The 13,260-nt window shown below is 38.5% G+C and overlaps 1 protein-coding gene across 1 annotated transcript in view; it reads left to right on the top strand.

The window, feature by feature from the left end:
- LOC109927256 (neuronal PAS domain-containing protein 3) overlaps window positions 1–12,303 on the top strand; it is a 1,144,266-nt gene extending 1,131,963 nt beyond the window's left edge. Inside the window, exons 12-13 of the mRNA XM_048600392.1 lie at window positions 3,277–3,392; window positions 8,735–12,303. Of these exons, the coding sequence (XP_048456349.1) occupies window positions 3,277–3,392; window positions 8,735–10,044 (1,426 nt within the window). The 3' untranslated portion in view covers window positions 10,045–12,303. The remainder of the gene's footprint in view (window positions 1–3,276; window positions 3,393–8,734) is intronic.
- The last annotated feature ends 957 nt before the right edge of the window (window positions 12,304–13,260 follow it).

Raw genomic sequence — 13,260 nt, 5'->3', positions numbered from 1 at the left:
CATATTGAGTAATTGACAGATCATGGGAGGCAACATAGATTGTAATCGATACTGAAAGTTCCGGGTTCAGTCTGATTGTCAGGTTTCACCTTCCCCATTGAACCTAATTTTCATGTTGCCGGAAACCCACCCATGACCTTCATTCTGCTGACCCCTAGGACTGACCATGCTCTACTCTCCTGACCAACTTGGATTGACACATGATTAACCAGACCCCTGACTGATACCTCTGCATCACCCCAAGTAATACAGTGGACATGCAGGACTATTTATGATCCATTCCCGGGATTGTATTGAGATAGTTCCCTGTCCCAGATAGCACCAAGCAGACACCTGGTTATGCCCAAACCCTTGGACTGATCATGGATGACTGACTACACTGGGACCCCCTTGACTGACAGCAGCACCCCCCACTTGTCTGAGGGCAACTCCGCTTTGACTTTGAGACATGGTCATATGGTTGATGGATATGCCATGTGGTTGTGACTTAGGCTACCAGCACATCCTGTAGGAGTGAAATTGACACAGTACTGTGGTGATTGGGAGCATGTCCACCCCATCAACTGATCTCTGCTGACCAGCATGACAAGCTGCCTGGCTTTGTTTCTGCACCAAAGTGCAAGACAAGACAGAAATACTGTGAACCTTTGAAGTGTGGCTGAGGGGACAAAATGCTAAAAGGCAAGGTAGGGTGTTTTGAGCATCTAGATAGGCATTAAGTGAGTGAGCACTGAGAGAGCAAGTGAACAATCCTGAGATGTAGCCTGGTCCAGTCTGTGAGCTGGGTGCCTATCCTTGTGCACAGTGTCTTTGCAACAGTATCACAATGATAGTTGTCAGTGCAACACGAAGCACTCCGTTACAGTGTCGAAACATACTGCAAGTTGATCAGAGATGTGCCATAATAGTGTGGAGAGGCTGGCATATGTCATATGCCGGTGTCTGTGAATGGGAGGTCCGTGAGGCCACTGCTGTTGGAAATGTGCCCTGAGATGTTGGTGCTAGTGTTCAAGATGGAGATTTGGAGGAGCAACCAGCAAGGTGAAATTCCTAGGCACCTGCTCTGATTTTCATGTCAGCATCTGTCCAGTGGGTAGTAAAATAGGAGGGTGCATATTAAAGAGGCGAGGTTAAGTAATAATGAGGTAGACAATGAGTGATAATCCCATTAATCATCCTGTCACTGCTTACTAATAAGGATCTTGTCCTAACATCCAGAACTTAGTGCAACTTGTTGCTCTCAACATTGAAAAAGACCTTGTTCAACTTCTTTCATGATTCTGTCACATTTCTCACTGGCACCAATGTCGTTCGGGACCTGGGAACATTCCACCCATGAATTTTCACGTGATGGATGTTGCAGAAAAATATGTCTTCCAAAAAGCATTTCAGAAGTTATATTAAACACGTTTCTAAAATATAATGAATTCTGGTTAATATCACTGTGAGATCAATCGTAAGACTTACAAAAGAAATTTTACTGGTGACAATGCTTTGGTTGATTTTCACAATTTAGTAAACTAATAACATCAACATCAAGCCTTCCCCATTTTTGGATGAATGAAAGATGCAACTCTCGCCCAACAACCGGGTTCCTCTCACCCTTTACGGGCTGGGCAGGATCTCTACTTCTTCCTCAACGGCAGTCACGTTTACATTGTTATGATGATGGTAAACATGAACAATTGATATTCAAGATCCATCATCTGATTTTAATACATGACATCTTCACAGACAAAAGTGATGTTTACAGAAAACAGGAGCTGGGATGTGATGGCTGGTGTGAGTGCCTGGCCTGATCATTAATTGAGGAAGGCTCAGGGAATCTATGCACTATGCTTAGTTAGCTCAGTTGGCTGGACAGCATGTTTGCAATGCAGTGTGATGCCAAAGGTGTGGATTGAATTCCCATGCTAGCTGAGATCACCATGAAAGATCTCCTTCTCAACCTCTCCCCTTGCCTGAGGCATGGTGACCCTGAGGTTAAACACCCACCAGTCATCTCTCTCTCTCTAATGTGAGAGCAACCCTATAGTCTGGTAGGTTTATGGTGACATTACCTTTTCCGTTATTAGCCAGAAACTTAACTGAACCATCCATATAAATATTGTTGCTACAAAAGCAGGTCAGATGCTGGGAATCCTGCACCAATTAACTCACATCCTAACTCTCCAAAATGTCTCCATCATCTACAAGGCGCAAGTCAGAAGTTGAAAGAATACTCTCCACTTGCCTCAATGAGTGCAACTCCAACAACACCAAAGAAGCTTGACACCATACAGGACAAAGCAACGTGCTTGATTAGCACCCCATCTATAACTTTAAGCAGTCACTTCTTTCAATACCAATATATTGTGACAACAGAGTGTACCATCTACTCATAGATGCACTGCAGTAACTCACAAAGACTCCTTTCAGAGTACTTCCCAAACCTGCGACCTTTATCAGTCAGCAGGACAAGAATATCAGCTGCATGGGAGCACCATGACCTCAATTTCTCCCCCAAGTCACACACAATCCTAACTTGGCATTATCTCACCACTCTCTCACAGTCGCTGGGTCAAAATCCAGTAACTCCCTTCCTAACAGCACAATGGGTGTGTCTACGTCACAAGGAGTGCGAAAGTTCAGAAGTACCTCAGTGCCACCTTCTCCAGAGCAATTAGAATGAGCAATTAATACTGTCCTAACCAAGGATGCTTACGTTCCATGGCAGAATTTTACAAGTTGCTTACAGGATTTGGTGGCACAGGTTCCAGATGGTGCAATGTGGCCAACCAGAGTTGATCACTGTTACAATTAGTTGCCTGTGTATCAGCCACAACTGACAATAGAGCCTTGCATTACTACCAGAATGATATCATTGTTCCCCAGGTAAAACAACAAGATAAACCATGAACAAGCTTCAAAGGCAAGACATGTGCTTTATTGTGTGAACCAATGCAGCTTGATGGAGGTTTTGATTTCGAAATTACAACATAATGTAACAAAAGAATTGTGAGGAAGTGAATGCATGACTGAAGCTTTTCATTCAAAACCTGATATCAGGTGAAAAGGATAGTAAAGAAAGTGGCAATTTTAACTGATGATAAAAGGAACTGCAATAATAATATTCACTGATTCAATTCAGTGAACAATGTCTGGAAACATTTTAATGCTTGAAACTATGAGTTTTAGTTTGCTGTCTTCAATGTGAAAGAATGCCAAATGTCAGATTCTGAATAAATATTTAACCATGTATACATGCAGAGTCTAACATAAGTGTTATTTTCCTAGTGGTTTTGAGTATAAGGATGTCCCAATGGATATTGCACAGCTTCCTAACCTTCCTGAGAAAACCTCTGAATCATCCGAGACTTCTGACTCTGAATCTGATTCAAAAGAAAACTCAGGTAATGGTGGTAATTTTAAATCCAGCACCAGCAGCCTGGTACCAAAGTCCATAAGCTCTATTTATATTATTTGTGTTATATCTATGGAAAATGACAGATGCTTCAAAACAAGTTAATGACTGCCTATTACAAAACATGCAAATTCAAGTCAATAGGTAATGCTATCTCTGTTTACCAGAAGCATACATTTGAGTATCCTACTACATACAGCATCCCCAGGGATGTATCATAACATTGACAGGAATAGATTAAGAATTAATAGGTTAGTGTTGCATGTATGACACATCATTTGTACTTGTAAAGACTCCAGCTACCTACAAGTGTCTGTCACTATTAATTTTGTTGTTAGTACACCAATTTTATTATTCCTAAATAAGCAAAATTCACACTTTCAGATTTCAAAGCTTGCCCCACAACATATGTAATTGTAAGTGTAGTAGCCAGCATACCAACTGAAGGACTTCACAAAGCATTGAACTGAGCAGCACTGAAAGAAGCCCTAAGATAGATAATACCGTGTCACACATATTTAATTCGGCATGACTGTGAATTTGTTATGGAGCAACATCCAGCACTTTTCATTACAGTAGCATAGGAGCGGGAATTCTGTGGTATAATTAGCCAAATCCTCTTCACACTGGTGACACCAAAACTCTGTCTGGTAGAGTTTGATGGAAATCATGTGGTTTTAATTTAAATCTTAAGAAGTTTAACAGTTTCATGGATCCGTACTATTGTTTTCCAAAGCAATGATAAACAGCAGTCAACAGTAATACTGTCATCAAATCCATTATTTTGTGTATGACAATATATGGGTTCCTCTCTCAGCCAGCTCCAGCAATCTAGTAGTAGTTAATATTTGTGACTAAAACAGATCTTTCTCTGATATTAAGGATATCAAATCATCTCATTCACAAATTCAATTAACTGCACATACCGAAGAGATGTGTCTGCATTTATTTTGGAGTTACTCTTTTGATTTCTAAGCACACGTGTCCCCCAGTTCTTGCCTGTATACTGCTTTTTTCAAATCCATTCTGCACTAAAAATAGGCCAGAGTAGGAGGAAGGGATTTACTACAATCACTAATTCACAAAACAGTTATCTAGGCATTCTTCCTGTGCAACTCACTCCAACCAGTATTAAGGCGCTAGCTGGAAATTAACCAAGCAAAACTGTTCTGGCTGGCTTCCCACCAATCACTATCACTTCAAATATTTTCCACTGGAAATGAAGTCAGATGTTCAGTATGCATGGAAAGAGATCAAGATATTCAAAATAGCTACTAATGATAAGGTGAGGTCATATAATTTTCTCACATTACCACAATAATGAGGTTGAATGCTCATAATGCTTGCATGTTCCTGCCATGCTGCTTGTTGAGGGTTGCTGGAAGATGCTTTAAATTTTAAAGAAACCTCCTCAAAGAGCAGAATTGGTCAGGGACTGGATGCACTATTTTACATACACCTTTACTTGAGCACCTCAATGCAGCGAAAATGCTGGGAATTTGATTTTAGGATACACTTAACGGCCCAATTATTTCTCCCACTTATTTGAACGTTTTAGCCACTGTTCCAAGATCGATAGATATCTTCATATATTTGCACAGCAGTACAATGCCATAGCTGCCAGAAACTTTATTGTTTAGCTACATAGAATTGCAGAGAATTTTTGCATAAATACTGGCAATTCGGCCCCAAGCCAGTTATGATTTTCATATTATGACAAACCTTCTCCCATCTTGCTTCATCTAAACCTATCAAAATATCTTTCTATTCCTTTATCCCTCATGTATCTGTATAATTGATCCTCTTAAATGCATCTGTGTTACTATTTGAAGTCCACAGTGAGTTCCCAATTATCTCCACACACTGAGTTGGATTTATTAACATACTTGTATATTTGTGGCCTATTCCTAGTTATCTATTAATTTCAGCAGATTTCTTGAAAATAAATTAAAATTAGGGAGCAGGATATGGAGATATCATTGCATTGTTTTTACATAAAAACATGTTTTTGGAGCCTTTGAACCAGCGCTCTGCTTTCCCAGTTGTAGGGGAATTTGTGCAGCTAAGAAACAATAGAATTGAAAGGAAAATAATAAACTACCAAAAAAAACCAAGTAGGTATCTTGGACTGAGAAAAAAATTGATTTAAAACTGAAACCTGCTGTGAAGTTTCATGAAAATATAATGTTATGTATAGTGAATGAATAGTTTACAGTGGATCTTCCACCTGCAAAGATGATTGACATTGATGAGTGCAAAAAATAAAGAACTACAGTGTTTTGTAATTTCTAGTCTATATAAAGCTGAGTTGCTAGTATTTTGGTAACAAATGAAAGGCCCTCCTCTATCCATAAGACCATGAGAAATAAGAGCGGGAGGAGTTTGTTTGGCCCCTTGGACCTGCTTCACCCTTCAATAGGATCACGGCTGATCCAGCATTCCTCACATTCACTTTCCTGCCCTTTCCCCATAAGCCTTGATTCCTCCACAGCTCAAGAATCTATGTATGTCAGTCTTAAAAATACACAAGGATTCTGCCCCCACAGCTCTCTGTAGCAAGGTTCCTAAGATTCTCAACCATCCTCATGTCAGTCTTAAATTAGTGCCCTTTTATTCTGAGACTATGCCCTTTGTTCCTAGAATCTCTCATGAGGGGAAACATCCTCTCAACATTTACTCTGTCAAGCCTGTAAAAAAATCCTGCATTTTTCAATGAGTTTCACCTCTCATTCTTCTAAACTGTAATAAGTAGAATCCCAATCTGTTTAGCCTGTGGTCATAAAATAATCCCTCCATACCGGGGATCATCCTAATGAACCTTCTCTGATCTGTCTCCAATGAAATGATATCTTTCCTTAACTAAGGGGATGAAAACTGCTCACAATACTCCAGATGTGGTCTCACCAGTACCTTGCACAGTTGCAATAAGACTTTCCTACTCTTATACTCCAACCCCTTGAAATAAGGGCCAAACATTCCATTAGCCTTCCTGATTACCTGTTGCACCTCTTTGCTACATTTTTGTGTTTTATGAACAAATACCCCAAGCCCCTTTGCATTGCACATTTCCGCAGTTTTTCACCATTTAAATAATAATCTGTTGTTTTGTTCTCCCTTCCAAAATGAACAAGTTGGCATTTTCTCACATTATACTCCATCTGTCAACTTTTTGGTCACTTATTTAACCTATGAATATACCTCTGTAAGATATTTGTATCCCTCTCGCAGCCTACCTTTCCATCTATTTTAGTGTTGTCTGCAATTTTGGCTACAGTGCATCCACTTCCTTCCTGCAAGGCATTAATACATCATTGTAAACAGTTGCGGTCTCAGCGCTGATCCCTGTTGAACCCACTGGTCAAGAGCTGCCAACCAAACACAGAACCATTTGCCCCAACTCGCTGTTTCCTGCCCATGAGCCAATTCTCTATCCATGCCAATTTACTACCTGGTGGTTTATACGGTAACTCAACCTTCAGTTTTTCCTTATCTCCGTACTCTATGTAACAATGTACAATTGTTACAATTTACATTCTTAGCTATAAATTCCCACAGGAATGAAAACAAATCCTGTCATTCCTGTGGGAATTGGCTACATTTCTCATCATGTTTTGAGAAAGTATTCATAGGTACATTTGTCCACTATAAACTATTAGTATGCATTTACATGTCAATCTTAATTGTTGTCTCACTTCAGAAAGAAACAGAAAGTGGCAAACTATTGGCTTTTTAACCCATCTGTCATTGGGAAATACTAGCATCAATTATTCCGGAAATAATAACAGAACATTTGTAAAATCATGAAATTATTATGCAAGCAGTATGTGAAAGCAAAATCATGTTTGAAAATTGTATTGGAGTTATTTGAGGGTGCCTCAAGCAAGGGGGAATAAAGTGTACCCAACATGCCGTATATTTGACTTTCAAAAAGGCATTGGATAAGGCGTCACCTATGAAAACACAGCGCAAGATGAGAGCTCATGGTTTTAGGGTAATATATTAGAGTGGTTAGAGGCTAACTAAAAGAAAGGGAGAATCAGGACAAGTGGATCATTTTCAGGTTGGCAAACTGCATTTGCAAGAGTGTCAGGGATCAGTGCTGGGACCTCACCTACTTAAAATGTACAATAGTGACCTGGAAGAAGAAGCTTATTCTTGTTGCTGACTCTACAAAGAAAGATAAGTAAGCAAGTTAAGAGGAGGATACAAAGCGTCTTCAAAGGAATATAGATAGGTTAATTGAGTGGGAACAAAATGGCAGATAGATACTGCGAGATAATATGGAGTTCTCTTTGGCAGGGAGGATAGGAAAATAGACTATTATGTAAGTAGAGAGATACTGCAGAATGATGTACTGTTTAATACAAGGCTGTTATGAATTTATATTTACAGCAAATTGATGGGAATAAAATGCTAAAACCTAAATTTACACAACTAATCATTGCTAATAAGGCACACTCCAGCAAAATTTGAGCAACTGAAATTATTTATTAAAAGATTCCCTGAACTATTTTTGTGGAGTTTCCATTTGTCTTTTAATTTTTTGCTGGCTAGAATGCTGATTATCTGGTGCAAATAGTGTGGATAATTCAAAAAGGCTTCCTCCTGGGCAGAAAAGAAAAAGTGATGAGTACAACATTCTAATTTAAGGGCCACAACTGCTCCATTCCCTTCCCCAACATCAACTGATTGGTCCTTATCATCCATTTGAGACATACTATATGTGTACTAATTCATCAACTGAGCTGTCCCAGCATCACCAGAGCACAACTCGGATTTGTTGATTCCATCCTGGATAAAACATTAGAGTTCTTCATCAAATTCATTCATCTTTCCAAAGTTGTCTGTGTTTCTAATTGAATTTAGGCTCTACGGATTAGACTTCCAAACTGAATCTGAACACAAATCATAAAACAAGCCTGTAGTTTGTGTACTATCACTTTTCTTCTGATGTTGCATCAAAAATGAGTCTTGAGGAGGATCAAGGGAAACTTGTCCCTGTTCTTGAAAAGCTATCCTGCATTTCAATAGAATGTTTTGGATTTACAAATAGAAACCTAATTATCTTAAATTATTTATCCCTACTTTGTTAAGTTTCTCCAAGTATATTTACTGAATTATATGTGTCCTGCTAATAAAGGATGTGAGCAAGTATAAAATTCTGGAATTTTATGAGGAGTTACACTATTCATTTGAAGTTGTAATCTCTGTACTATTTTCTCGGCTGATTTGCCCCTTTACTGTTTTCAGCAGAAGTGTGTAAATCGTGTCTGCAGTAACTGTAGTTTCTTGTGGGACTGATGCTTTTTTTTTAACCTCCATCTTCTCCAGATGACAATGAGAATTCCAAGTCAGATGAGAAGGGCAACCAGTCTGAAAACAGTGATGATCCAGAACCAGACAGGAAGAAGCAGTCTGGGAACCACTCAGATCATGAAATGAACTGCAATGATGACGACAATAGCTCTAGCAACCAGGACAGCAGGGACAGCGATGATAGCTTTGAAAGTTCAGACTTTGAGAGTCAGAAAGCAGCTGAGGACAGTTTTGGCACTTTCGGTTCTATGCAGATCAAAGTAGAACGATATGCAGGCAGCGAATCAGAGATGCGGTTGCCAAACCGTGAATCAGTGACCTCAGACAGTGCCAAGGATTCAGACAGTGCAGGAGAAGTGAGTATCCAGTCTTCCAGCAAACACCAGAAGAGAAAGAAGAGGAGGAAAAAGCAAAAAGGAGGCAGTGTTACACGTAGAAGGCTGTCAAGTGCTTCGAGCCCTAGTGGACTTGACTCAAACCTAGTAGACCAGCCTCAACTGCTATCTTCACCAAACAGTGCCTCCGTGCTTAAAATTAAAACAGAAATAACAGAACCTATAAATTTTGATAATGATAGCAGTATTTGGAATTACCCTCCTAATAGAGAGATCTCAAGGAATGAATCCCCTTATAGCATGACCAAGCCCCCAAGCTCTGAGCACTTCCCCTCTCCACAGGCCAACACTAGTTTACATGTCACTATTCCAGATTCTGTTCTCACCCCGCCAGGGACGGAAAATACTGCCAATCGTAAAATTCAGTTTAGCACCTCATCCAACACTACCTTAGTTCCTGTTACAGATCCTCTGTCTCCTCCTTTGTCAACCTCCCCACGAGACAAGCACCTCAGCAGCACCAGTACCACTAGTTCTGTGCTTTACACCAGTGACCTAGAAACTCTGCAGAGGTTACAGGCTGGTAATGTGGTGCTTCCCCTAGTTCATAGGGTAACAGGAACTCTAGCTGCCACCAGCACTACTCCTCAGAGGGTTTATACTACTGGCACCATTCGGTATGCCCCAGCTGAGGTGACCTTTGCCATGCAGGGCAACTTGCTGCCTAACACTCATGCTGTCAACTTTGTAGATGTTAACAGTTCTAGTTTTGGGTTAGAGCCCAAGACACCTATGGAAATGCTTTATCACCATGTACATCGAATTAACATGTCAGGGCCATTCGGAAGCACTGTGAGTGGGGCCAGCCTGGCCCAAATGCCTGCAGGGAATGTGTTCACAACAGCAGAGGGACTCTTTTCCACACTTCCGTTTCCTGTGTATAGTAATGGCGTTCACACCACACAATCATTGGAACGTAAAGAGGATTAAACTATGACCACATACTGTGTTCAGTATTATGTTCTGAGGCATAGACAATGTTTTCAGTTGAATTCTAGTGCTAGCACTTTGAACTTGAGCAGGTCAGCTCATACCATCAATACAACTGTTCTCATGTCTCTTTTGAACTATAACTAATCATTCTGTATTGTAAAGAGTTATTTTTTTGCCTTCAGAAAGTTGAATTACCGGTTAATTGTAAATGTTCCTTCCAAGGTGTGTTTTCCTTTGCATCTTTGTGAAGATGCCTTTAATGTGTACATGCCTCTGCCATAAGATGCAAATGCAATGGTGAAGAGATTGTAAAATGAGAGAATCACAGATTTTAATCTATAATGATCTTGATATGATCAAGGTTGAAGGAGGTAAGTATGGAAAGATGACCCAGTTTGACTAAGTCAGACTTTAAAGGGTTTTTTTTCTTTTTAAAAATAGGGCATAGTATTTTGAAATTTTATGCAGAGTTTAATTCTTTTTTATGATTCAGATTTTTCTTACTTGCACATAAAGCAATTTGGGTTCTTACATAATTTGATTCTGGCCTGTGTCTGGAATGTTAAATTCTTAAAAACTGTAGGAAGATGGAATCCATGTGTAGTTAATGAACCATAAGTAGACATTACTTCTGCTACCATGGTGCTACCATTATTAATCTTTGTTGTCTTCATAAAATATGCAGCATATGGGCTGGAATTTGTGGAAGAGTGCTGTTTTGTACTAGATAAATGGATTTAGTTTCCAGTTTGTGGCTGCAATCTCCTCATTCTCTTATGACCAGAATCTGTGTTAACGTTTTCTGCAGCCATGCAAACTTTACCTCCAGACTAAAAAACACAAAGCCTCACGTCGTTTTTATAGTCGTTCTGCCTTTTTTCAAAGTGCTTTAAGGAAACTCAATAAGATTGAGTTGAGGTGAGATAGTTGCATTTATTTTCAGCTATATTTTTCTCAGTATAACTGAGGCTAATCTGCAATTTAAAATAATATTGTTTTAGAGTTTTAAGAAGAATATTTGACATATTATGTTTCATTATTCTTCTGTTTACTGAAATAGAGGAAATTCTAATTGTACTTTAGTTGTTAGTACTGAAACAGAAATTCAAGATTGAGTTTATAAGCTTGGAATAGGTACACAAATCAAACTGCACATGAATTAATAGACTCACAATTCTATTTTTCTGTCATCATTTTGCCAAAAAAAAAACACATTCTAGTGTTTGACACTATTTGTGATTGTCAGTATAAATGCTTCTTTCACTCCATCTTTGGCAGCTGTTCATTAAGGCATCTAATAATGAGAGTGAGATAAGTAATGTGTACAATGTGTAAGTGTCCTTGACTGTCAGTCCCATTGCAAAATTTAATGTGTGTTACTATATGCAGTATATACTAAGCTAATGTGGCAATATTGTCCTTTGTCCTCACTGTGCTTTATCTCTAGTCTGCAATGGTCAATTTCATTACTGCAATTCTCGTGAACCAGTGATTCTTGGGAGGTGATGTTTTTTGTGTGATGGCCTTCCTCTGTAGTGTCACCTTATGCTGCTTCCACTGTCTGTATATCTTTTGTTTCTGCTGTTGCTTTGCTGTGTATTCTTCAGACCTCTCTCAGAGATAAAAGACTCTTAACTAGCTCATGGTTAATGGAACCATTTTCACAGTGGAATTCTGGGTATGACTTATCTTCCATCTTGCCAAACAATGCACTAAATAGCAGGCTCAGATGTATGTGACAGATTGCCGCCATGGAGCCTCAGCTATAAACATTCCCAGAGTCCCTTGTGCTCTAACTGCAAACAATAGCTAAAACAGCAAAAGGAGCTGTTTTTTAAATGTTTCTGTGTTGGTGTCAGATGATTTCTGGTGATTTGAAATAACAATAATCACAGCTGCTGTCAAATCACATAGTGTTTCAAATTGCAGTATGAAAAATTCATCACCTGTGAAGGCTGTGTCTGTGTTTTTAACTATTTCTTGTACAAGTATACAAAATATTTTATGAGGAATTGGTGCCAAGTAGCTAAACAATGGGGCAAAGGGTTCTGTTAGTATCAATGTTAACAGTGTTACCAACTCTACAATACAAAACAATTAAAAGTAAATTTAAAGAGACAACTATGGTACATTTATTTTTGTGCTTCAAACTTCAAGCTAACTGAAGCTAACCTTCTGAGTGCCTGGCTTATTTAAAAGAACATTTCATTGATCACAGATAATGCTGCAAACCAGAAATGTACATACTTCATTTACGACAGGATTCTTTTATACTTTTGTAGATTATTTCATCAATTCAAAGAAACATGTCATACATGGTTATGTAACTTGATTTTATCATCCTGCAAATGCCATATTCATAATAAACTTTTCTTGGATTTGTTACTATCTGGCATCTTTCTTTTACACATGCATCCAAACTATTAATACATTAAAGTAATGAAGCTTTAAACATCTCATGCACATAATATCAATATTGTCATAATCAATAGTGTATACTTTATGAAGATTTTCTTTACCAGTCTTTTAGCTCTGAAGATATTAAAAAGACAGTAAGCCAAAATCTTAGAGATTTCTTTCTGCAAGTGGTTATTCAAGTAGGAACGTTATGAAATACAAATATCACTAAATGCATAACTCAAGAGTAAAAATGTTTTACAAAACATTTTTGCAAAATCCATTTATTCCAATAAAAATGGACAGTCAATCTTTGCTGATCTAAATATATAGTTTAATCTGAATGATCTATGACCTTACTCAAAAAGCTAATGCAGTTGAGAATTATGGGTGGTTTAAATTTATCTAATAAGGATTAGGTTAGAACTCCCCATGCTCGTTTAATTGACAGCCTGGAGCATTCTATACCTTAATTCTAAAGTTCATATTACAATCTGTAATATTCTGTATGAGTCTCAATTCTGTATATTTTTCTCTTAACAATTTTAACATATTTAGATTTAGTGGGAGACTCCAAATAAAAAATGCCACAGTGGTAGTTAAAATGTTCTTTGCTCATCATCATCTATCAAATAAGGGCCATGAAAGTTTTTGAGAATGATTTGATAAGCAGTGCTCCTTCTAAAAGAACTATAGTAAAATGCTATTCAGAAACTCAAGCAGAGCACTGAAAATGTCAAATATTATAACTTTTAATTGCTAAGTATGATTGCTGAAGCAGTCCATGTCCATTTAAGGCAACATCCAGCCTTGGCT

Source organism: Rhincodon typus, chromosome 8 (assembly GCF_021869965.1).
Source record: "Rhincodon typus isolate 14 chromosome 8, sRhiTyp1.1, whole genome shotgun sequence".
In the NCBI taxonomy this organism is placed as follows: Eukaryota; Metazoa; Chordata; class Chondrichthyes; order Orectolobiformes; family Rhincodontidae; genus Rhincodon; species Rhincodon typus.
Note: the sequence above shows the minus strand (reverse complement) of the source record. Positions and strands in the feature narration are given on the sequence as shown.